The sequence below is a fragment of the Schistocerca piceifrons genome, chromosome 1 (assembly GCF_021461385.2).
Source record: "Schistocerca piceifrons isolate TAMUIC-IGC-003096 chromosome 1, iqSchPice1.1, whole genome shotgun sequence".
In the NCBI taxonomy this organism is placed as follows: domain Eukaryota; kingdom Metazoa; phylum Arthropoda; class Insecta; order Orthoptera; family Acrididae; genus Schistocerca; species Schistocerca piceifrons.
The window spans coordinates 394,079,427-394,105,031 of NC_060138.1; the positions used below are offsets into that span (position 1 = coordinate 394,079,427).

The 25,605-nt window shown below is 38.4% G+C and overlaps 2 protein-coding genes across 2 annotated transcripts in view; one reads left to right on the forward strand and one right to left on the reverse strand.

Moving 5' to 3' along the window:
• Positions 1-2,168, forward strand: part of LOC124803133 (ribosome maturation protein SBDS) — a 58,614-nt gene extending 56,446 nt beyond the window's left edge. Inside the window, exon 5 of the mRNA XM_047264316.1 lies at positions 1,921-2,168. Within this exon, the coding sequence (XP_047120272.1) occupies positions 1,921-2,049 (129 nt within the window). The 3' untranslated portion in view covers positions 2,050-2,168. The remainder of the gene's footprint in view (positions 1-1,920) is intronic.
• On the reverse strand, positions 2,052-21,367 carry LOC124803144 (corrinoid adenosyltransferase-like). The gene is made up of 5 exons (XM_047264328.1): positions 21,226-21,367; positions 4,992-5,129; positions 4,661-4,871; positions 2,847-2,971; positions 2,052-2,421 (listed from the first exon to the last, which is right to left on the reverse strand). The coding sequence occupies exons 1-5, from the start codon at positions 21,297-21,299 to the stop codon at positions 2,301-2,303; spliced, it is 669 nt and encodes a 222-aa protein (XP_047120284.1). The 5' UTR covers positions 21,300-21,367; the 3' UTR covers positions 2,052-2,300.
• Between the last annotated feature and the right edge of the window lie 4,238 nt (positions 21,368-25,605).

A 25,605-nucleotide genomic window follows, 5' to 3' on the forward strand; every position in this document is an offset into this window, starting at 1 on the left:
GCAGTGTACTACTAATGTCTCATTGTCCCCATTGTAGTTCTCCACAAGTTTTTGGGACCGCTGTTGCAGATACAGCTGTAATGTTCCAAAAATTTGCTTCACAAAAAAAAGGGAAACCATCACATTTAGTTGCGCAAATGAAACAAACACTTCTGTCTGACAATATAACACAACCAGTATAATGATCGTGAGGTCTGAAATGCTGTCTTCAACGCCACAGATATTAAACGTGACTTCTGTCATTCCGTCCAATTCTTTTAAGATCAAATTAACATTTCCTGAGACAAGATTATAATTTATGTACTTTCACTTACATGAAAAGAATTAGCCCATTTGATCATGAGTGATACCTGTTTAGAACTAAACAGATTCTGTCTCCAGCTTTCCTTTGTAGGGTGAAGTTTTGTGATTTCTTTGAGGATACCTATCATAGTGATCCATTTCATTGATTTTCTTTGTCAAATTAATTGATAACGAGATTGTTTTTCTTAAGTAAAACATTAAATATCACTGGACATCATGATTCTTGGTGCCAATTCTGGTATGGGAGTTCCTTCGATCTGCTGTCACAGGACAGACTACCCTGCTGCAAAGCTCTCCTGCATGCTGAGTCTTAATGTATGTGACCACCCGTCGTTTACAGAGTGGGTAACCTGCCTGCAACTTGCACAGCTATATCACCAAACACAACTGTGTACATATGTCAAATGATGACCTACATTGTGGCATAAATGCCATACAATGACTTTCAATGAAATAAACATTTGCTATAGCATTACTTGTTAGTGATTACTCCACATCAGCTAGGACTAAAAACCTTTTTTGAACACAAGTTACTGCAAATAAATTTAAAATATTTGTATAATTAAAAAATTGATACTACATACAGTTTGAATTATCGTTGAGGTTTGTTACATTTACTCTTAAGTCAATACACATGGGTACACTTGCTGTCAAGCAGCATGATACTACTAGAAAGTACATTGAATTTTTATTTACATAACCATATTTGAACAAGTTTCATTAATTTCATTTTTTTTTTGCGAATAAAAAATTCACACACACAACGCATGAAGTTTGGCATGTGCGCGCAGTAGGTAGGCATAGTCAAGCAATGAACATCAATGCAGTTCACTTTTCCTTACACAAGCCCACAACATTATTACAAATCACCCTGATCTGCTTTGGCAACAAAGTGACTCCGCAAGTACATCTCCCTCAATGAACAGTTCGAACCACTCCTCCCCAAGTCTTTCAGTAATCCATGGCTTTCTGAGTAAATTTGCTTACTGATTTTCCAGTCAAGTTACCATGCTGTAATGTGCGTTTCTATTTAGTAACTGACAAGGTTTCAGACCTCATTTACATATGCTTTTGATATTGAACACAATTGTAGAAACAGAAGTGACTAAGGAAGATTGTGCAGCAGTCTCCAAATAGATGCTTTGATCTTACAGTTGAATGAGCTTTCTTTTCTTCATCACCTAACATGTTTATCAATTCTACATAGGATAAGTGTCAGATAAAAATAGGATACAAATTTAACTAAAAATATCCAGAATGTGTCTTGGCTATAGAATAACAGCAAGTGTACATATAGCCATTTATGGAGAAATGTTTGTCACTATAATCCTTGCAACCAAAGATGCCAGATGATGTAGTACTGTACCATATAAATTACTAAAATATGAAGCAAGATTTTATTTTGTAAGAAATAGAACATCCCCCCCTCTTTCACTGTTTGCTTGTCAAATTTTCCATGTATATTTGTTTTCCTGAAAGGCAATTTCCATCTTGTTCACACTCCAGTGTTTATGCACTGTGCGCACTATGAAAATTGTTAAGACTACTTTCAAGGATTGCCATTTTCCATAAAACAATAAGCAGACTGTGCAGTTAACACATTGCAATATGTTCCAGATATGCCTCACAGACCCTGGACATTACCGGCAAATTGATGAAACTGTGAGGTCTGACACCAAGGGCCATGGTCTTCTTGAATTATTAAGCCTGAAGGAAGTGGCAGAAGGTGAAGAAATTCTGGAGTGACATTGTTATAAAAACAATTTAATATTTGTAACTTATTTATCAGTCCTATGTACACATTTGTATATACACTTTTACTAAATTATATTTTGAAGTGTTACAAATAAAACAACTTGAAACAATTATTTTTGATTAATGTAACAAGTGCCAACTCAAGAGCAAACAAAAATATCAACAATTTCAGTATCTTATGCTGCTTGATCAGACTTTGGAAGTGTTCAGCCTTACTCATTTCTCCTGAATAGTATCAGCTTTTATTTTTGCTGTGCAACTTTCTCTTTTGCAATTGGTTCAGGGCGTGGTATGTAGATGTTTTCACCTTTTTTGTCACATTTTGCTGCCAGTCTTGAAATTGTGAATAAAAAGTCAGACAACCTGTAACAACAAGAATAAGTGTACACTGCTAGCTAACTATAATTGGAATATTACACATTTTGAAACATCAGTTCTTCTACCAGAGTTTCAATATTTAATTAGTGTAGTGGATTCAGAGAGAATAACTACAGGGTAGTCAGAATGGACTGTGCCACTGTTTATCAACAAGACATCTAACTTCACTGTTTATGACCTGACATATATCTTTACTCTGTCAAGTGTGTTCAAAACACTTTAAGACCACTTTTATTTTAGCCACCTCGAGTTCTAGAATATATTATCTATTACAGTAAAATCTAGAGGTAACAATACCTTGTGGAAAGGAAGCTAATTTAAAACAGAATTAGTAATCATTTATTAAAATATCTGCAATTGAACTGTATTTAATTGGTGGAAAAATTTCAACTTACATACTAGTATCTCACCTGTTTAAATAAACTTGTGCTTCATTATGTAGCTCTCCTTTCCTAACAAGAGGCACAACACAACGTTCTGCTCTGCGGCATATAGTTCTTGCTACATGGAGTGATGCACATGCCTTGCCACCTCCCTAAAAAGTGAGCGGTACTATATTAAATAATTCAAATTTACAGAGTATTTTATAGCAATTTATATTACATATAATAAGAAGCAAATCTACAAAAGTCAAATGAAAATAATTTTGTTCTTGTGTTTTCAATATTTAACATGACAAATACGGTATGTAACATGCAACTTTTGAATTATTTCCAGGGAAAAAATTCCACTGTTCATCATTTAGTGCAGCTTTTGTAAGAGTGTGGGAATTACTTAGCCTCACTAATGAAAGTCTGGGTGAAGGAAAAAGCCTATGAGTTTACTGATTACTCTGACTGGAAAGATTGCTCCAGCTCATACTATATCATCCTAAATATCAATAACTAAAAAACTGGAGCATGAAAGACAGTTTTGTCGGTTCACCCTGTAAATGCATTTCAGTGGAAACCTGTTATCTATCACTCTCTTTTTCCATGTTATAATGGGTTCAGTTTGGAGAATCACAGTGCACATCTGAACTATGTGACCAAGCTTATTCCAGTTCAGTGTTGCTATTTGTGCTGTAAACATTATTAATAGCTGTCAGTCACTTCATCATTCCAACTCAGATACTAAAAAATATTTTTGTTAAGGTTTGACATCTGCCCCCTTAAAAACAATGACATTTTTGTGTTGCATGCATCATGCCAATAGAAAACCATGAATTTATGGTCCACAGAATCGAAGTGCCATTTCACTGACTAGCATTGGGGAGAGAGCAGTTTAAGCCTTGTTTGCTGTACACAAACATGACATGTCACAATGAAGGTGGGATAGGACTCACTGGATCACACACATGGACAATGCTGGACACCCGTTTCTGGACAACAAGGAACTGACTGATCGCCTGCTAATGCCATTGTTTTGATGCGTTTGGTACTCCACATTTCTGGCTACGGTTTCTCACTCGAGTAACTCCTCAACTAGCATCATGAGGCCGAATGCACACTAGTCCAGTCCTCCGACCACAGAAAATTTGCTAACAGTACTGGGAATCAAACCTGGGTCATCCTCATAGCAGCCACACATGCTGACCACTGAGCTATAGAGGCAGATGATTTCCGGATGAAGGTCACCTCCAAAACATTAGTAATCAATTTCATATATTTGAAAAAGGCCCTACTGGATGTCATATTAGTAATTATTAATATGATTAGACTGATACAGTGAGTCTTTCACTTTCTTGTAACAACAGGTAAGGGTTGTGTGTATCAAACAAAAAGTACTTCATTTTATTTACTACCCGTTTCACTGGTTACATGTTCTTCTCACCTCTACTTAATGTTCATTACAGTCATAATTACATCATCCACTACAGTCTGTCCCTGATCCAGTCCACCCTAGTACCTCTGAACACACACCTCTCCTGACCTTTGTGAGCAATAGTTATCACAATGAAAGTTCATGTCTCTTTGCCATAAATCAATACAGCTACTACATAATAATAATGATAAATTTACATACACAGACAAGGTATCACATCTACAGGCAGGCATCATTTAGCCAGCTTCTAGTTTATGTCTTAACTTCCCGACAACAGTAGTTATATATTGTTCTCAAAGTGAAAAAATTCTTACTGTTAATCTCATATTATGAATGTTAGTATTGAAATGTTTATATTATTCATGCACTCTTTGATAAATCTTAAAATTGTTAGAAGTAGAGTCTACTGCAGATTACTTACTGGTATCACATAATTCTCAAGTGGTGGTAACTGTTTAGAGTATTCATCAATCCATTCTTCAAGATCTTTGGTATGTCTGGAAGACAACCTGACGAGTTCAGAGCTGGAGCACTTAGAAATTGCAGTGCTGATATCTACAAGAATACACTGAATTCTGTTCAATTTGTCCACATAGGAATGCTGGCCATCGATCGCAAATTCTCGAGCCAATCTACAAAAAAGTTTTTTCATTCACTATATTGCATCGAACTTCAATGGTTTATAATATTAACAGTGCTGTTTCTCATTTTGTGTCAGTAAGTGGAAGGAGGGGAAGTAAAAGCGAGTTTACCCTATGTAGGATGAAAGCTCATCAGTTGCTCCAATTGCATCAAATATTGAGTCATCCTTCGGTTTCAATTCCCCTGAACCAGCATATGTCAGTCCTCCGTCGCCATTTTTGGTGTATATAGCTGCTGCCGTTTTACTCCTAAAACAGTCAAATAAGTGATGAATCAATTGACTGAACTACAAGAATAAGTATACTACAGTGTTTTGCCTCCAATGTGCCGTTTCAATAAAATACAGCATGGGAAAAGTTTCCTAGCAATTTAGAAGTATGCCTAATTATACAGCAATATTATAATTTACTTTTCGCTTGTAGCCAGTGCAACTGTGTAGAACGCCACTACAATTTTTTGAAACTGAATAGATTGTTTGCAACATGTTATATAATAATTGTTTGCTGACTTTTTTTTTTTAGAGGGGTTGAAATCTGATATTTGCTCTTAAATTTAGGATGACCAGGTCTCTGATGTTTGCCGACAATCAAAAACTTTAACCTATCTCAATAGAGGAGGGAAAAAGTAAAAGTCATCAAACGGTCCTATGAAAAGGCAAACAAGGCATTCCAATAATCAAATTTAAACTGTTCCTGTATTTGTCGTAATTTGCTGAATTAGTATTGTTGATGGTTTGTGTAATTTTGAGTAATTGTAAAACTACACAATCAAAGATCAGAAAATAAACTCATCATTTTATTAACAACCTTTAGTATGTTGTCTGCTTTCGTGTATGAACGCAGGTGAGATGCAGAGTTGACAATGCAGAATTATGACAACAATGCCAATGTACAATGCATTCTCTGATGGGTTCAGGTTGGTACCAACCTGAAACAAGTGAATGATGATCCAAAGTTATACAACTTGTCACTTTTGTCGATTCTCTCTCTCACCCACTGCGCTGAATGTCTTCTGGGAATGCGTGTTAGCAGCGACAGATCGATCCACTACTATTTTTCACTTATCTTCAATCTCTCAACATCTAACCCCCCCCCCCCAAGAGACAACAAATAAGTTTTTTTCTGCGACTTACATTACTACACATATTCTGTAGTAAGGCAACACCGCATCATGAACAAAAATTGAAATTTGCCTTCCTCAAAAACTTATGGTGGTGACAGAAGGAAGGAGGAGAACTCTGTTGCTCACAATTAGCTATTACTCAAAGTAGTCACTGGATGTAACAATTCTATCCAACAGACAAGTAACTAACCTGTTTTACACCCACATTCTATGAGACACTGAGGAGGTTTGGAATTTAACCCAGAATACTGTGTCAGTCTGCTAACCTTGCCCTTGTTGATCAAGTAATGGCAATAATTTATTTTACCACCAGGATTCAAAATGGTTGCATCAGAGTAAAGAGCAGCAATGTAACACACAGACAAACCACAGAAGTACAAAGATCACTTTTACAACGTTTACATACACAACAATGCTATAGTGGAATCCAAGTGGAAATGCTGTCATACCCTAGAAAAAATATGAATTGTAAATGCACTACATATACAATGGAAAAAAATAATTCATTAAATGGAACATTCTAGCCTTTTAATTACTTTGTGTGTGTGTGTGTGTGTGTGTGTGTGTGTGTGTGTTAACTGATGTGTATTTGTTCTTTGTGCCTGTATGGTTGTGTGTGTCATCCAATTTTCTTAAGTATGTTTTTACATTCTTTTTCCATTTATTGTTAGTATTGCAAGTGCGTGTTAATTTATGTGCATGACTGAGTTTTGTTTAAGCATGTGGAAGTTTAATTGTTCTCACTATTTCAATCAAGTTAGGTTTGATCAGCAAGTTTTTGGTATCTTTAACTTCGGTGTAGCTGTTTTGGTGAAGTGAGGTTTTCGACAATAGTTAGTGTAGCAGGTTTCGGTCTATCCATAATGTGGAGTTTATAATACTTCCATAGGTGAAGGTTTCAGTGCCATTTTTTTGGGAGCAAGTTGTTGTTGTTTCTTGGTATAACTGAATTTATTATAGATATAAGTAAAGTGAAGTTTTGATACCAGCTTTTGGAGCAAATTATTGTTTATGATTTTGTGGACTTTATCAAGGGAAGCTTTCCATGTCAGCTTTTGGAGTGATGCTTTTTAATGGTGTCGTGACCTTTCTTCGAGTTGTGTGGCTCTAATGAAATTTCTGATACCAATTTTGTGGATTTCGTGTAATAGCGGCTTACTAGATTTTTGAACAAGTATCTGTTTGGGTATGTATTTTATATCAGGTATGTCCTTCATTTCTTTCTCTCTGCGCAAACCCCCTTATTCCCACAGCTGTTAGCTTCATCTATTTCTTTCAATTATTTTGGCACTATAGGAAAAGAGAAATTGCTAATTACCATAACAACAGTACAATAAGTTACAAACAGGTACAATTAAAAGACACATTTAAGCTTTTGGCCTGTCTTTGTCAGAAAAAAAAACCACACACACACACACACACACACACACACACACACACACACACACACACACACACCATTCATTTACACAAGTAAGCACATCTTACACAAATCATCAACTCTGGAAGCTTGGGCCAGAACTGAATTATTTCGTTATATTTTGCATAATGGGATTGTAGTTGGCTGGTCCCAACTTGAATGTGTGACATCATGGTACTCCTATTGTATAAGGCCAAAATGGTGGTGTCCACTATCTTGATAAAATTTCAGGTCAGAGTTGATGGCCGGTAGTCTATCGGATGTTTCAGTTACTCCTACATAGGTTATCAGTTTATTTATTTATCCATCCTTAAGCATTTACATGCAATCGATGTCGTCATGAGTAATGTACAATTTACATATTAAGAAATGTAACTATTGTGAGGTATCACACAAAGCTAAAGTATACATTTTAAAAGTACATACATAATAAAGGAATACATTCGATACATAAAGATATCCCACATAACTAAAGTGTGCATTTTAAAGAATGTGCATAATAAAAGAATACATTTCATACATAAGGATTTCTCCACACATTTAACAGTTAAATGTGGAACTACAGAGACAAAAAAAAGCTTAGGAAGAGGTACAAACAGAGTTGCAAGTTGTTTCGTAAGTCAGGTCTATTTTTGAAGAGTTTTCAAATTCTTAACACTGTAAAAAGCTTTGTCTTTCAGCCATTTTTTAGTCTTACTTTTAAATATATTAAGAGAGACACAATGTGCTTGCACAGGTAATGTGTTGAAAACCCTTATTCCCATGTATTCATAACTGTCTTGTGTTTTCTTGAGTCGAGTTGTTGGTATGTCTATCTTAAATGCTTGACGAGTGTTATGATTATGAACGGACTGCCTAAGCTTGTATCTGTTAAAGTTTTCTTTTATGTACAAAAGGCAGCTATATATAAAAAGAGAAGGGACTGTCATTATCTGTAATTCTTTGAAGTAGGACCTACATGATATGTTGTTTTGGTAATCCCAGAGATGCTCCTGATGGCTTTCTTCTGCCAAATAAAAATTTTCCTGGACCATGGAGAATTACCCCATAGAAGAATACCATAGCTAATATGGCAATGAAAGAATGCATAATAGGAATTAATCAGCAGGCTTTCAGAAACACAGGTGCGTAATTTTTTCAGAAGATAGGTAACTCGCGAAAGCTTTCGAGATATGTTGTCTATGTGACTGCCAGGTTAATTTCATATCTAAGTATATGCCAAGAAGTTTGGTAGAAGTGTACCCAATAGCAGCATTGGATAAGCTGAAGGATATATTTACAGTCTTTTCATAGTTAATAGCTAACTCACTAGCTTCGAACCATATACTGGATAATCTGAGAAAATCTTTACTTTGCTCCGTCAGTTTATTTATGTCCTTCCCTGAATTGATGAAAGTTGTATCATCTGTGTAAAGCACAGATTTGCATGGCATATTGCTGGGAAGGTCATTTATAAATATTATAAACAGTAATGGCCCAAGCACTGATCCTTGGGGAACACCTCTAGTGACATTCAGTAACTGTGACTTTTGACCGTTTTAGCTTACAGTTTGCTTTCTGTTACTGAGATATGATTTAATGAGGGAGAGTTCCAGATCCCTGATCCCATAACACCATAGTTTTTCCAGCAGTATTGTGTGGTTTACAGAATCAAATGCTTTGCTTAAGTCCATTAGTGTGGCTGCAGCAGATAATTTGGATTCAGAAGAAGATTGCACAATAGAAAAAACATTTTCAACAGCATTAATTGTTGATAACTGGGCCCTAAAAGCATATTGAGACTTAGTATATTGTTTTTTGAATATTCGATTATTTTTGAAAAAAAAAGTATCAGAGAAATTGGACGATAATTATTAGTGCAAGATTTATCACCCTTTTTGTGTAATGGAATTACTACTGTCTTCTTTACACATTCTGGAAAAATACCACTTCCAAATATCCAGTTTACGAGTGTGCAGAGAGGGAATGATAAGTCGATTATTTTTTTAATCACAAAATTTGAGAGGCCATTATCTTCTGATCTGGAGTCACTTAACTTTGCCACTGATTTAATTACTTCACTTATTTCCACATGTCCCCAATTACAGGTTGACACAGTATCAGCAAAATTTTGTAAAAACTGGTTTATATAAGTAGATTGTGAATTTGATTTTGAACTCTTCTTATGAGGAGATGAGGAATTAGGGTTTGCTGCATTGATAAAAAAGAGGTTAAATTCATCTGGGGTGACATTAACATCAGTTGTAACTTTTACACTATGACTGTTGTTGTTGTTGTGGTCTTCAGTCCTGAGACTGGTTTGATGCAGCTCTCCATGCTACTCTATCCTGTGCAAGCTTCTTCATCTCCCAGTACCTACTGCAACCTACATCCTTCTGAATCTGCTTAGTGTATTCATCTCTTGGTCTCCCTCTACGATTTTTACCCTCCACGCTGCCCTCCAATACTAAATTGGTCATCCCTTGATGCCTCAGAACATGTCCTACCAACTGATCCCTTCTTCTGGTCAAGTTGTGCCACAAACTTCTCTTCTCCCCAATCCTATTCAATACTTCCTCATTAGTTATGTGATCTACCCATCTAATCTTCACCATTCTTCTGTAGCACCACATTTCGAAAGCTTCTATTCTCTTATTGTCCAAACTATTTATCGTCCATGTTTCACTTCCATACATGGCTACACTCCATACAAATACTTTCAGAAATGACTTCCTGACACTTAAATCTGTACTCGATGTTAACAAATTTCTCTTCTTCGGAAACAATTTCCTTGCCATTGCCAGTCTACATTTGATATCCTCTCTACTTCGTCCATCATCAGTTATTTTGCTCCCCAAATAGCAAAACTCCTTTCCTACTTTGAGTTTCTCATTTCCTAATCTAATTCCCTCAGCATCACCCGACTTAATTTGACTACATTCCATTATCCTCGTTTTGCTTTTGTTGATGTTCATCTTATATCCTCCTTTCAAGACACTGTCCATTACATTCAACTGCTCTTCCAAGTCCTTTGCTGTCTGACAGAATTACAATGTCATTGGCGAACCTCAAAGTTTTTATTTCTTCTCCATGGATTTTAATACCTACTCTCAATTTTTCTTTTGTTTCCTTTACTGCTTGCTCAATATACAGATTGAATAACATCGGGGAGAGGCTACAATCCTGTCTCACTCCTTTCCCAACCACTGCTTCCCTTTCATGCCCCTCGACTCTTGTAACTGCCATCTGGTTTCTGTACAAATTGTAAAAAGCCTTTCGCTCCCTGTATTTTACCCCTGCCACCTTTAGAATTTGAAAGAGAGTATTCCAGTCAACATTGTCAAAAGCTTTCTCTAAGTCTACAAATGCTAGAAACGTAGGTTTGCCTTTCCTTAATCTTTCTTCTAAGATAAGTCGTAAGGTCAGTATTGCCTCACGTGTTCCAGTGTTTCTACGGAATCCAAACTGATCTTCCCCGAGGTCGGCTTCTACTAGTTTTTCCATTCGCCTGTAAAGAATTCGTGTTAGTATTTTGCAACTGTGGCTTACTAAACTGATTGTTCAGCAATTTTCACATCTGTCAACACCTGCTTTCTTTGGGATTGGAATTATTATATTCTTCTTGAAGTCTGAGGGTATTTCGCCTGTTTCATACATCTTGCTCACCAGATGGTAGAGTTTTGTCAGGACTGGCTCTCCCAAGGCCGTCAGTAGTTCCAATGGATTGTTGTCTACTCCCGGGGCCTTGTTTCGACTCAGGTCTTTCAGTGCTCTGTCAAACTCTTCACGCAGTATCATATCTCCCATTTCATCTTCATCTACATCCTCTTCCATTTCCATAATATTGTCCTCAAGTACATCGCCCTTGTATAGACCCTCTATATACTCCTTCCATCTTTCTGCTTTCCCTTCTTTGCTTAGAACTGGGTTTCCATCTGAGCTCTTGATATTCATACAAGTGGTTCTCTGATCTCCAAAGGTCTCTTTAATTTTCCTGTAGGCAGTATCTATCTTACCCCTAGTGAGATAAGCCTCTACATCCTTACATTTGTCCTCTAGCCATCCCTGCTTAGCCATTTTGCACTTCGTGTCGATATCATTTTTGAGACGTTTGTATTCCTTTTTGCCTGCTTCATTTACTGCATTTTTATATTTTCTCCTTTCAACAATTAGATTCAATATTTCTTCTGTTACCCAAGGATTTCTACTAGCCCTCGTCTTTTTACCTACTTGATCCTCTGCTGCCTTCACTACTTCATCCCTCAAAGCTACCCATTCTTCTTCTACTGTATTTCTTTCCCCCATTCCTGTCAATTGTTCCCTTATGCTCTCCCTGAAACGCTGTACAACCTCTGGTTCTTTCAGTTTATCCAGGTCCTATCTCCTTAAATTCCCACCTTTTTGCAGTTTCTTCAGTTTTAATCTGCAGATCATAACCAATAGATTGTGGTCAGAGTCAACATCCGCCCCTGGAAATGTCTTACAATTTAAAACCTGGTTCCTAAATCTCTGTCTTACCATTATATAATCTATCTGATACCTTTTAGTATCTCCAGGGTTCTTCCATGTATACAACCTTCTTTCATGATTCTTAAACCAAGTGTTAGCTATGATTATGTTGTGCTCTACCTGTACCTAATTCTGCTTTAGTGACCCTCCACGCAGCCTTACACTTATAATTGGAGTTTTTGATGAAGTTATCATTTGCTCTACCTTTTGCTAATCTGATTTGTGATCTATAGTGTCTCTTGGTCGGAGGAAGGCAATGGCAAACCACCTCCACTAGGACCTTGCCTAGTAAGGCGGTGCGGGTCTCCCGCATCGTTCCCCTACACTCTGTAAAGAAGTATGGGACTTTTATCATCATCAGTCTCTCTTGAGGCTAACATAAGTTGCATTGTCAACACCACCATTTTTTAACATATTAAAACCATTAATCTTAGCTTCTGTAAATATGGTGTGAACCACCTATGTGGAGTAGTTCGACCATGCTTTCTTGCCATAGTTTTGTTTCGTTTGGTAACCACTGGACGGGAGGTATTGAAAATTTCAGATAGAGTACTAACAAACCTGCTACAAGCCTCCTCAACATTGTTGGAAGCATATATTATATTATTCCAGTTTAGTGCCTTCAGCTTATCCATGAAGCTATTTATGCTTTTATCATTTAATAACCTGACATATCGGGTTGGTTCACAATCCCCCATTGTTTCATGAATTGTTAGTTTAACCCATATACCTTTGTGATCTATCAGATGGTCGACATTAAGGAGTCCCAATTCAAAATCATCTTTATGTATATTTGTGATAAAATTGTCGAGACAAGGAAGTTGTCTTGTGGGACTATAATTTGCACAGAAGAGATTATGGGATCTTAGCATGTTAAGCAAATTAGTATTTTTGTGTGTTTTTTCCTTACATCAAAATTTAAATTTCCTAAAATTACTGTCTTGTGTTTGGTATATTTTTCTGTATGGTGAATAAGTTTATCTAAACACTCTACAAATTGATCGGCATCACTATCAGGAGAATGGTATATTGAAATAACTGTTAGTTTTTATGTTGGTAGTAGCATGACAGCCGCTTTAAGAATGCCTTTAACACATATGTCCCTAACATCAAGCACAGTTTATCTGAACCCTAGGTTGTCACTTATATATATTGAGGAACCCCATAACCTTCATTGGGTCTGCAGTAACTTGTAATTAAATTAAAACATGGTGATACAAACAGTTTTCTCTCTTCTTCTCTTAACCAGTGTTCTTTAATACATAATACTATTCTGTTGTTTCCATTCAATACAACACCAAGTTCATCAGCGTTATATTTCAGAGATCTAATATTTATTTGCATGAATAATATTGATTTTTCACAGCAAGAGGGAAGATGCATGGTGTCTTTTAAGTCTACTGCTGGTAGTCAGGCCCCATTTTGACAACGTTCGGATACATCTAGTTTTCTGGGCTCAGAGTGAATGGTTTGAAGATTATTTTGATCCTGCTGGAACATATCTGTTAATATTTTGCCAGACAGACCAGCAGGCTTTACAGGTTTCCCTGGTGTAGCAGTATTACTGTAAAGGTGGCCATTTCTTTACTCACAATTTTGGTAATCAGTTGCGAGATTAATCCTCTTCCTTGGTTGTTGAGGTGGAATCCTTGTCGTGTATAGCACTCCCTGTCAAACTCGCTAGCTTTAATGATTGTGGTATTTTTGAATTTCGAACACAGGTGATATAGCCATTTGTTTACTTCCAATACTTCGCGATTTACCCAGGATTGTTTTGCAAGATCATATCTAAATGGAACATCGACAATAAACACTTTTTCGGTGTGATACTTGGTAATGTGCTTCTTAAACCTTTTATTAAGTTATTGCTATGTCATTTGTTCCAGTCACAATTACGACAACATCAGCTTCAGAAGCCTTTTTGTTAGTGTTTTGCAAGACATCCTTGGCTTCTGCTGAAGGATACACACACCCCAGACACTCGAGATTTACATTTGCAGCGAATAATGCAGTGGGCTTTCAAATGTGACATGTAGCATGTTTGAAACCTAGTCAATACTGGCTTTCAGAAAAAAAATGTGTTTTCTGGATTTTTTGTGGATTATGATTTTAGGACGCAAAACAGCTATGGTCATAAGTGCTCATTTTGTAGCTTTAGTGAAGGGTAAAAACAGGAATTTAAATCAACAGCAACGGGAGCGAAACTCAAGAAGGGGAACTAAAAACAGAAGGAAATCTTAAAAACGTGCTACTGAAGGGGGGATATTTACCCCGAAAAGAGCTTCAAATGACCGATGTCATCTCACTAACACTTATAAACTCAAGAACACAATTGGCTGAGCACGCATGATCTGCTGAAAGGAAAGCCATATCAGGCGACAGCTGTAAATGGGCGCGTAGTGGGTTAAAATAGGGACACTGAAGTAAAAGGTGTCTCCGTCCATGACTGCGAGCAATGGGGACAAAGTGGGGGAGTCTAGTTAAAATTGCCTCCTCCAACAATGAGGCCAAGAGGAAGAGGTCCAAGCACAGGGAAGAGGTTTTATGTCACGCAATTTATTATCCTGAAGTGCAAACCAATGTGTGTGCCATAAGAGAGCAACACAATGACATAAAAGCTCTGTATATCGGCAAAGGGAACCAAGCGAAGAGTGGGCTGAGGAAGAGAGACCGCAGCTTTTGTCACTACATTGGCTGCCTTATTTCCGCATATACCAACATACCCTGGGATCCAGAGGAATGCCACAGAGATGCCCCCAAGTGGAGCATGTGGAGGCAGTCCTGAATGTGGTGGACCAGAGGGTGGATGGGATAAAGAGCTTTAAGGTTGGGAAGAGAGCTGAGCAAACGAGCATACAATACACTGTATCCGCTGATGGTGACGGATGTATTGGACAGCCTGGAGAACAGCATAAAGATCCGCAGTAAAAACTGAACACTGGTTAGGAAGCCTAAAATCGAATAGAGGTGTTCAATAAGATAGGCACCCCCGACACCAAATGTGGTCTTGGAGCAGTCAGTGTAAATAAATGTGGTATTCTCCATTTGTGCGCATAGAGCAGCAAATGCCCAACGAGAAACTATTACTATCCTTGTGAAACAACAGTAGCCGTTGATGGAAGCGGATTCCCGGTGGTAGTTGAGAGGAAGGGCTGCCTGCATACCCTAAATCCAAGGAGGCGTCGCAAAAAAGGGCATGGGTCAGATGAGCAGGCATGGAAGACAGGTGACTAGTGTAACGACTCAGAAGAACAGCTTGCCGATCGGACAGCGGAGGTTCAGCAGTCTCAGCGTAGAGGCTCTCCACGGGGCTAGTGTTAAAAGCTCCAGACGCTAAACACAATCCATGGTGGTTGACAGTATCTAGATGCTGAAGAATAGACAGCCGTGCAGAGGAGTAAACTATGCTTTCATAGTCCAATTTCGAATGCACTAAGGTGCGACATTTGCGGAGGAGGATCATTTGGTCCACTCCCCAGAAGGTACTGCTCAGAACACGGAGGGTGTTGAGGGATTGCAGACAGCGAGTCGAAAGATACGAAACATAGGAAGACCAGCAGTTTTTTCTGTGAAACAAAAGCCCCAAGAATTTGGTGACGTCCACAAATGGAAGGTCAATGGGGGCCAGATGCAGGGAAGGCAGACTAAATACCGCACAATGCCAAAAATTTAACAGATGGTCGTACTGGGAGAAAATAGGAAGCCTCTTTTGATGTTCCATAAGAGGAGGTGATTGAGACATCCTTGAAGATGCCTTTCAAGAATGATGGCCCATTGAGAGATGTAGAAGATTGTAAAATCGTCGACAAAGAGGGAGTTCAAAACATCTGGAAGGAGACAATCCATAATTGAATTTATGGTGATTGCAAACAGTGCAACACTTAGCATGGAGCCCTGGGGCATCCTGTTGTCTTGGGGGAAGTACAGGATATAGTGTTCACCCCACACCTTAAATGTGGGCTCTGTCATAAATTCACGGATGAAAAGGGGTAGCCGACCTCAAAAGCCCCAAGAGAACAGTGTGCAGAGGATGCCTGTCCTCCAACAGGTGTTGTATGCCCTCTCCAGATCAAAAACTATAGCTGCTGTTTCCTTAGAAAATATTGTTCATGATACAAGTCGAGAGAGCAACAAGATGGTCAACTGCGGATTGATGCTTTCGGAAACCGCATTGGGCATTTGTTAAAAGGTTTCGGGACTCCAGCCACGAGCCTAAGCAGCCATTTACCATATGCTCCAAAACCTTACATACACTACTTGTGAGAGATTGGGTGATAGCTAGAGGCGTGATGTTTGCCCTTTCCAGCTTTCGGAACAGGAATGACGATAGCTTCCCGCCATCTTCTGGGACAGGCACTGTCGGTCCAAATTCGATTATAAAGGCGAAGGAAGTAACTCATACAAGGGGACGATAAATGCAGCAACATTTGGATGTGAATGCCATCTGGTCCTTGGGCACAAGAGCGAGACGAAGAGAGTGCGTGTCAGAGTTCCCACATAGAAAAAACGGTATTAAAGCTTTCGTGATTTTGAGAGGAGAAAGCAAGAGGGCACAATTCCTTTCTTCAGGAGAAAGGCTGATGGTAATTAGAAGAGCTTGAAATCTCAGCAAAGTACAGACCCAATGAGTTAGAAATTTCAAATGGGCTCACTAAGGTATCTTGCAAGACAGTTAGGCATAAGAGGCAGAAGCCTGATCCATAGGTTGTTCAGGGGCAGTTCCTGCCGCCGGTGATCGGCTGGTTGATCTGCCACCAGCGGTGTGTCTCAGCGACACAGAAGATGGCTGACGTCAGCTACTGCTGGGTGGCGCTGTAGAAGAGACATGCTGTGGTGGAGAAGGAGAGGAACTTTTTTCCTTATGAGTCTTCTTGGAAGCAGGGCATTGAGATGGAGGAGTTGATGGTTGTGAGGTCTGGGTACGCAAAAAATCTTCATGAGAAGGCTCTTTCTTAGAAGTCCGGGTGTCCGATTTTGGGGCCCTAGATTTATGAAGGTTGAGCAGGTGATATTAAAGAGGTTGAATGGTTGATCTTTGGGCTGGCCGATCTGACCACTGTGGCGCTAAAGATGAGATCCCAAGTCTGTGTGGCTACCTCCTTAGGTCGAGGAGAGGTGAGGACAGTGCTAAATTTATCCGCTGGGAACACAGTGGGCTTTCTACTGGCAAATAACTTACAAGCAGCAAAGGTAGACACCTCTTCCTTTACTCGGACTTACTGAATAATTTGTTCATCTTTAAAAATAGGACAATCTCTAGAGAAAGAAGAGTGGTCGCCCATACAGTTGACGCAACAAGGGGATGGAGGCAGATAATCACCCTCATGGGCATCCCAGCCACAGGTAATGCATTTGGCCGCACTGGAACATGACTGGTTGGTATGATTAAACTTCTGACACCGACAGCAACATGTAGGGTTGGGGATGTAATGGCAAACTGAATTTATCTCATATCCCGCTTAATGTTTGATGGAAGTTGAACTCTGTCAAACGTCAAGAAGAGAGTGCGAGTCGGCACCAATTCCTTTTCAACCCTTTTCATTACTCAATGTACAGCCGTTACTCCCTGATCAGACAAGTAATTTTGAAAGTCCACATTTGGCAATCCGTCGAGTGATCTTGTATAAACCACCCTGTGCGATGAGTTTGAAGTATGGCGTGCTTCCACCCAGACAGGGAAGGTGTGTAACAGTGTAGTTCGAAGCAATTTGTGTGCCTGGAGGGCACTGTCTGTTTCCAACTCTGGTACCGAGTGCCGCGGAATTTGAATCCCCGACAGACCTCATGGATGTCGAAGACCCCTAGAGGTCTCTGCACCATCGCGCCGTAAACTGTGGCGGCGCGCGCCTCCTGGCCTGCATTTAGTGTGAGGGCGCCACAGTGGAACATGTTGTTTCAGCGGCCAATAGCAGCACCCCTGATAGAGTATTTAAGTGCCCGCCTCTCGCTCAGCCAGCTAGTCTAATCGTTGCTCGAGTCTTGACACATCGCCTCGACAACAGACAGCGTGTTTACCGTTCTTTGTTTTCATTACTAGTGGACGTATTGGATTCGTTTGGTTGACTGTCACTCCGTTGCTTCTTGCGTATTGTCTTTGTAAGGTCTCTATCCATCGTCCGTCATTGTTTCGTGTCCATCCCTTACGTTCGTTTATTTGTTTGCGGGCCTCTCTCTGTTGGTCCCCCGCACTTTCTTGGCCACACCGCGACCGTTCCGGTCGCTGTTACAACACCAACAAGGTGCCATTTTACAACTGGGAACAATACTTTACAGGACCTGTAATTGCATCAACACCTTTCTGAATAATGAAAGGGTTGACTGTTGAGAAGTCTTGACCTTCGTCAGACCGAGAAACAAATAAGAACTTTGGCACTGATGAAAGAATTGTCCGTGGCTGAGACTCATCTAGCTTTCTCTTTTGGGCAGTTGTAGAAGTAGATAGAACCATTGCGAAAGTATCCCCCATGATTACCAGCGTCTCCGAGAAACAGACAGAGGGACCAATCGGCACGTTCGGAAGGTACCAGCTCGGGTAATCACATCTCCCTGGGCCTGGCCTTTACCAGCGGGTACATACCTATCCTACCTGTCTAACCGGGGCAGCATTACCCCGCGACCGGCTATGTGTGGGTCAGCCTTCAGACACACATGGGGAGGAAAGCAAGGAAAAGGCAGGAACAAAGAATAAGAAAGAAGAAAAGAATTCTCAAACACTGCAGTGGAGAAGAAGGTAAAGTGAAGAATCAAGAAAAGAGAAGGACAAAGTAAGGACGGATACTGTACATGGTAGAGAGAAAAGAAGAGAAACCACTTCATTCGTTCAAAAGTGTCCATCTCCGGATGTAGGTGTAAAACATACTCCCAAAGAGAGGGAGAAGGGGAAGGGAAGGGGTGGGGGGTGGGGAGGATTGGGGATGGGAGGGATGTGGTAAGAAAAAGTATGCAGCCTGGAAAGGAAAGAGAGCTTCATGAGCTCGGGATCCTGACCACTCATGTATCCACAAGAACAGCCAGTGAACAAATAAAAGAACGGAAAGGACGGACACGAAACAATGACGGACGATAGAGAGAGACCTTATGAAGACAACATGCAAGAAGCAACAGAGTGACAGAGTCAACCAAACGAATCCAAGACGTCCACTAGTAAGGAAAACAAAGATTTTGGATTATCTGTGTTTTTGGTTAGCCATGCTGCATGGGTCTGCATTAAACTGGATAATCAGGAGTTTGCTTTATGTCAAATATGTAGGTCATCCTACCAATTATTTATTAAATAAATTGGACTGAGCAGTTCAACAGTAAGGCCTTACACTTCTACACACTTGCGTGTAAGTCCATAATTCATTTTTAGGAAGTTCAGATTCCATTTTTGATACACAACCAAAGCAACAAAAATAGTTCATATGAGATGAAATAATTTAATTTTGAGGGCACAACAGCATCAACTCATAAAACATGGTACAACACTAAATAGATTTTGGAAAACGTGACAGTAATAAATACAGATGAGCTTAATGGGGGAAGACTGGGAATACCTGTTGGGTAACTCATTCAAAATTCATCTTGCAGAATGAGAAGGCTTTTGTGTTACGGACGTGAAAGAGGAGGGGGCGAAGGGGAGAGATGTCGTACAGTAAGTTTTGGATGTGCATTCTGGCGAAGATGACAATTATGACATCTGTACAAAGATCAGCACTATTGCATCAGCTTTTAGTCTAAGAAATAATACTACATATATCTAAGTTCTACAACAAAAAAACTCTACACAATTCTAGTGATAAATCTGGTTCTTAAGCCCAATTTACATTAGACAGACTGTGTCAACAGTTAACTAGTCACAGCTGAGTACTATACTGGTGTGATAACTGGCAACAGGCTCCCAGTCTCAGAAAAGGTTTCAGATTTATTAGCTAGTTTTCATGTCAGGGTTAGGCCTAACACCTAGAGCCAGTCATTTGTTTATGCATCTCACAATATGAAGCCTTAAATGCCAGCATATTTAAATACTATGTTGTTTCTCTCTTACTGTCCACTGGTTAGATATCATCAATGGTACTGCTTTAGCCTATTAAATTTTGCTGGTTAAAAGCATTGGGCTGAATGGTGTTGTCTGTATAGTTTTCCTAATGAATGACATCAAGCAAATAATTTCAATGTTCCAAACCCATTTCATTCCTTACTGTGCATATGCATGGATGCTAAATTAAGTTTAGAGATTGGAAATAAAGATGAAAATGAGCTTGCAGACCAAATGCTGCAAATGGATCCACTATAAAAATATTATGTTTTCCAAACATATTTAGATCTTCACTACTGCTGTTACCTCTCACAAAAATTAAGAACAGAGAGGGACCTTTCCCAGCAAAAATTGGGGCGTTTTCGTTTCACTTCATAAGAACAATACACTTTTCATAAATAACTGGTAATATCTTGCACAAGGTACATTTATTTTCAAATCTGTTATGGAATTTCATGTTCATGATATATAACTAGGGTTCTTTCTAATTACTTGACATTATAACTTCATCACAACCATATTACGAAGTCAATAAAATGAGATGAATGATCTACAATATAAATGAAATGTCTTGTCAGTCGCTGTTACGTGAACAAGTTATTCATTTACGTTTATTAAGAAAACTTAAGTGAATCCAACACTTGCATCAATGCATAAAACTTGGCCGTATTATAAGTGTGACAGGGGCGGGGTTCCGAACTTTCAATGTTTTCATTTTCTGTGTTCACACCCACCCGCAACGTCAAGAACGGTATACTTCACAACAGTTGAACGTATGTCATTCAGCTAATAATTACACCGCTGAAAAAAAAATCTGTATGCCTATTTAACAATACTCCTGTATGTTAATGCTTATCTGCAAAGCCCTTACTGAAAACAATTAGGCCTATTACAATGTTACTGGTTCATACAACCAAATTCACGCATTATGTATTTCCGCATTCTATAATGAATGGGTAACTAATTCAAGTTAACAGATGCTTTCGTTACATTAAGTAAGAGTTTTTTTTTTTTTAATTATTACCATTACTAAGCTTACGGCGGAAAACTGAATTTGCCGCTTGGCAAGCAAAAGTAGCACGCCATTTATTACAGGAATAGAATGACTGTTATTGTTAGTAACTAAACAATAACTTATTATGTGGATACTGATCTGCTTGAGGAAGAAATTCACGAAGGTTTCGCAACGCAGAGCCAAACACTCTATTACCGAATTTGCGTTAATTGTTTATAAACTACACTCCTATCAACAGAGTGTACCGTTGGAAAAAAATGTTACTGATAGAAGCCAACTTACTGGTTCCGTATAAATGTTATAACTGGAGTTCTGCAAGTTGCGTACTTCAATAACAGTTTGTTTACAACTTCCATTTAGGCTGCGTATCCGTTTTCAACATGTGAACTCTTCGAGTACTCCTTCCATACATCGATGAATGGGAATATCGATTTTCAACGAAGTCTCTTGAATACAAAAAGTTGTCAGCGATTGTGTAGTTCCAAATGACGTACTTTATTTAAAACTGCATGATGAACAAAATATTGTTTGTGACGTAACGGTAGATAGATCAGTACAGAATAATAGATTTCATTTCCGTATACACATTCCCAGTGCTGGCTCATATTATAATGACGAAGATCTATTCATGTGGTTCCTGAGAAATAAAAATATGAAATGCAGAAAAATATCACCGTCCCTTCATATTATACATTAAAATGTGAAGTGGTGTAGATGTTGACATATCAGACTCGCATTTGGGTCCAGATTCCGGCCATCGATATTTCTGTGATTACTCTGAATCGCTGAAGGCAAATGCTGAGGTTTAACCTTTGAAAACAGAGTCACTATCTTTCCCTAATGCTCTATCTTACGGCCGGCTCAAACGCCTGTGCACAAATCAAATCTGTGAGAAAGATCGTTGCATGTGTACCAGAAATTTGTGCAGTTACGAGATGCGTGCAAGCTGGAAGTTTGAGTAGGGGGTTCGATGAGTTGCTAAAGCCTGTCCACACTCAACAACCTGTCTGCACAGATATCTGTGCTGATGCTTTTGTATGCAATAAATCGTGGCAAATATAGTGCGCTCACACAGCGCAGTTTCAGTTCTTTATCTCTTTCATTTCAATCTACTGCTGGCCGCCACAGATCGGTCTTCCCGAGGCAAGCAGCTACTCTCTAGAATTTCATTTCAGGAAGCTAACTCATAATGCAAGATATTCTACTGTGCTTTGTGTTCACATGACTTCTTAAACGACGGCAATTTACTCATACATCTACTTCATTAGTTGCATGGTGAAACCGGTGAATGGCGAAATTATTTACGAATGTACATGGACACATATAAATATCTATCTGCCCCGTAACTCCTCACATAACACAGCAAAATAATTGCATGAGGAGAGTATTTCACTGCATGAACTGCTGATAGTGGCTTGTGATTCCTGGCAACAGGAAGAAGTTAGAAAGATTTAGAATTTTTGACAGCAATATCCAAACAATCACTGAGCAAAATAATATCTGATAATAAAATGCTATATACAGTGTCCTGAATAAGGATTTGATGAAGATAAATGTAATATCTCAGTTACATAACATATCAAGTTACAAGTAATATTTTTACAATTCAATAAATTACAGATGTCGTCAATGACATATCTTTAACTTTGTTTTTGGATTTTTCAGATCCCTGCCTGAAGTCTGCAAGCAAACTCTTGTAAGATTTTGCACCAGAAAATAAAAGTCCATTCTGAATTCTAGAAAGAGATTCAGTTGCTACTGAAAAAATTTTACATTTAATATTGCATTAGTGAATTGTACAGCTCACATATAATTCTCTCTGTTTATGAAACACATATTCCAACAGGGAGTAAATGTATTGTTGATACAGAAGTACCAGATTCCTTATGTTCCTGAAAACACTGCTGTAATATGTTTATTTATCAACTTAATGCAATACTCTGACTCCACTCTTCTGTAGAATAAATAGTTTTGTTTTTATCTACACTGCCAGAAAATATTATGGCATTTTGGAACTGTAAATGAAGTATCTACTTATGGCAAAATTTGCAACTATTTTTGGCGAAATTAGCGTCTGTTTTCTGGCCATAATTGGATGTATAAATTTATAAGAATCAGGTTGCATTCTTTTACCAAATATATCTTACAGTTGGCATCTGCTTTATTAAATGTTACTACTGTTCAGTCAATTTCTTTGAGGTAAGAAATAACACAGGTATTTTACAACTAAGTTTGTAAAAGCTGCATATTTATTGATCAAAAGGAAAGACTGTATAAATCTCAGCGTTGCATTCTGGGAAATTACATCTTCTATCCATAAAGGTGAGATAAAATCTGCTCACAGTTGACATTGTTTCTTGGAATCCACAACCAATCTAAAGAATGCATAGCAAACATTTCATTCTCTCGCTCCGTCCAAATGGCACACAAAACGTTCGTAATATCAACTTTGGAACTTTCTATTACATATTTTCTAAACTTTTTTAAAATGGCCGTGCCAACTGAAACTGCATGTCATTGAAGACCATAAAAATATCTCAATTTAAGCTTCTTTTTCATTATTTCTAAGATAAAATGTCTGAGCTATAGCCTGAAATCCCTTATAAACTGAATCTTTGCTTTGCAGCGTAGTCAGTTTCCTCTTTGCAAAATTAGCTGCCATGTCAAACACACATCCTCATACATCTTGTTCTAAAATATTTAGAGCATACAAAATTTGCTGTGTGGTTTCTGAAAACTGTCTTTCATATGTAGTTTCCAAATTTGATTCTAGATTATCAAGTTTTGGTTAAAGTAGATGTGACTTCGGATATTTTGAGTACTCAAGTAAAGAAGCCCCATAAGCTGGCTTGCATGATATTTCACAAAAACGATACTTACGTAAATCTGTTCAGTCTGTCTACCAAGTTGTGTATAAAACTTATACCACTGTTGCTTGTGTCTCTCATTTATGACCACATAAAGAAGCCTACAATATCTAAGAAGTAGCTTTACAAATAAAACACTGATTCAAACCAGATTTTGCAATGAGGCAATGGAAAAAGTTTAGTTACATTTAAATTTCCATTTTTCGAATTCCAAATGCTTATTTCACGTTATCACAGCTGCATTTAAATTGAAAGTAATTGTTGTGTAGCATTTGCTGATTAAACAAAACTAATGTCTCCAACATTGTGCTTGGTTTAGATGGTTGCCAATAATGACCTTCAAAGTTTCATAACAAAAAGTTGTGTTTGTAGTACTTTCACTTACAAACACACATACGGCATCCTTAGCCATCTTGTGTTCATGAAATTTGTTTAACATTATTTGAGAACAGCTTATTGTATATGCTGATTCTGCGAATTTCACAGCAGTGAGGAGTAAGTTCCATTCTTGTGCATCTGGCAGTTGAAAAAGGACAATGAAAACATAACATCCTACTCTGGCTGTATTTCCATCACAATCAGTGTCTATGTTTCTTCCATTTATAGGTTCACTGATGCATTTCTTGTAGCCAGAAGAAATTCTTAGGATTAACACACAACAATCACAGAATTGTTACAACACTTTCAATTAGTCTAGAAGTTACTTTGGGCACCAAAGCTAGTTTAGGTCTGGTTTTAGTTTCAATTTATTCATTACAAAATCAGCTTGCAACGAAAAAAAATATTTTTTAATCATATCTAGCATTTACAATTTTTATTTATTTTACACAAGACACATTAAGGAAAATAATTCCCATTTTCAAGTGTGTTATCTAACTGTACTGAAAAATCTGAAGTGTGATGTTTGCTATGTGTGAGCTACTGCAATGGCGTGGTGACTGTAATGTAACACAAACACGAAAGTCTTATAATTAATGATGCATCTTGTCTTATAGCTAGAGCCAAATGTGAGAATGATTGTACTCATGAAATTTCTAAGGGAAATGTATAAGTGACGAGTTGCACATGAGTGTTTGCATAAGAGAATGTTGAACACTTTGTAACTACAATTACTTACTCATTTACCAGTGTACAAAAGGACAATGTTCAATATAATTTTTGCATGTTTACATTATGCTAAAATTTGGCCACAACAAGCTGACGATTTTTAGTGGTGCTCCCTGTAGGACTAGTTGGATGACATTTATTTGTCTCTGAGCGCTGCCAATTTTGTAGTGTGTGACATGCCTGTTTTCATACAAATACAACACATGGGTAATGGTGCCAGCTGGAGGAAGGAATTGGTGCTATCTTTCTGTCACTATTCCTCTCCCATGGCAGTGATAATTAGGGATCCTATACAAAGAGGCTATAAATATAGGCGCTCTAGTGTTAATGCAGGAGCAAGGCATGCCTCTGACTGTTCCTGGCATCTACTGTACCATTCATCAATTTATTGTGCCCAGATGCCACAGCTCACATACTCTGATTCGCAAAAGTCATTGGATAGTGATATGCACATATACAGATGACAGTTGTATCAAGTACACAAGGTATAAAATACAGAGTCATCATTTGTACTCAGATAATTCATGTGAAAAGCTTTCCATTGTGATAATGGCCACATGACGGAAATTAACAGACTTTGAATGCAGAATGGAAGTTGGAGCTGGATGCTTGGGACATACCGTTTCGGAAATCAGTAGGAATTTCAGTGTTCCGGGACCCACAGCGCCAAGAGTTCGACAAGAATACC

Excerpts from the sequence above, each read along its gene's own strand:
- LOC124803144 (XM_047264328.1), bottom strand. The coding sequence starts at position 21,299 with ATGGAAGTTGTAAACAAACTGTTATTGAAGTACGCAACTTGCAGAACT. Across the intron at positions 4,872-4,991 it reads GAGCTTTCATCCTACATAGG|ATTGGCTCGAGAATTTGCGA; the intron begins GTAAACTCGCTT and ends ACTTTTTTGTAG. Across the intron at positions 2,972-4,660 it reads TTGAGAATTATGTGATACCA|GGAGGTGGCAAGGCATGTGC; the intron begins GTAAGTAATCTG and ends CTCACTTTTTAG.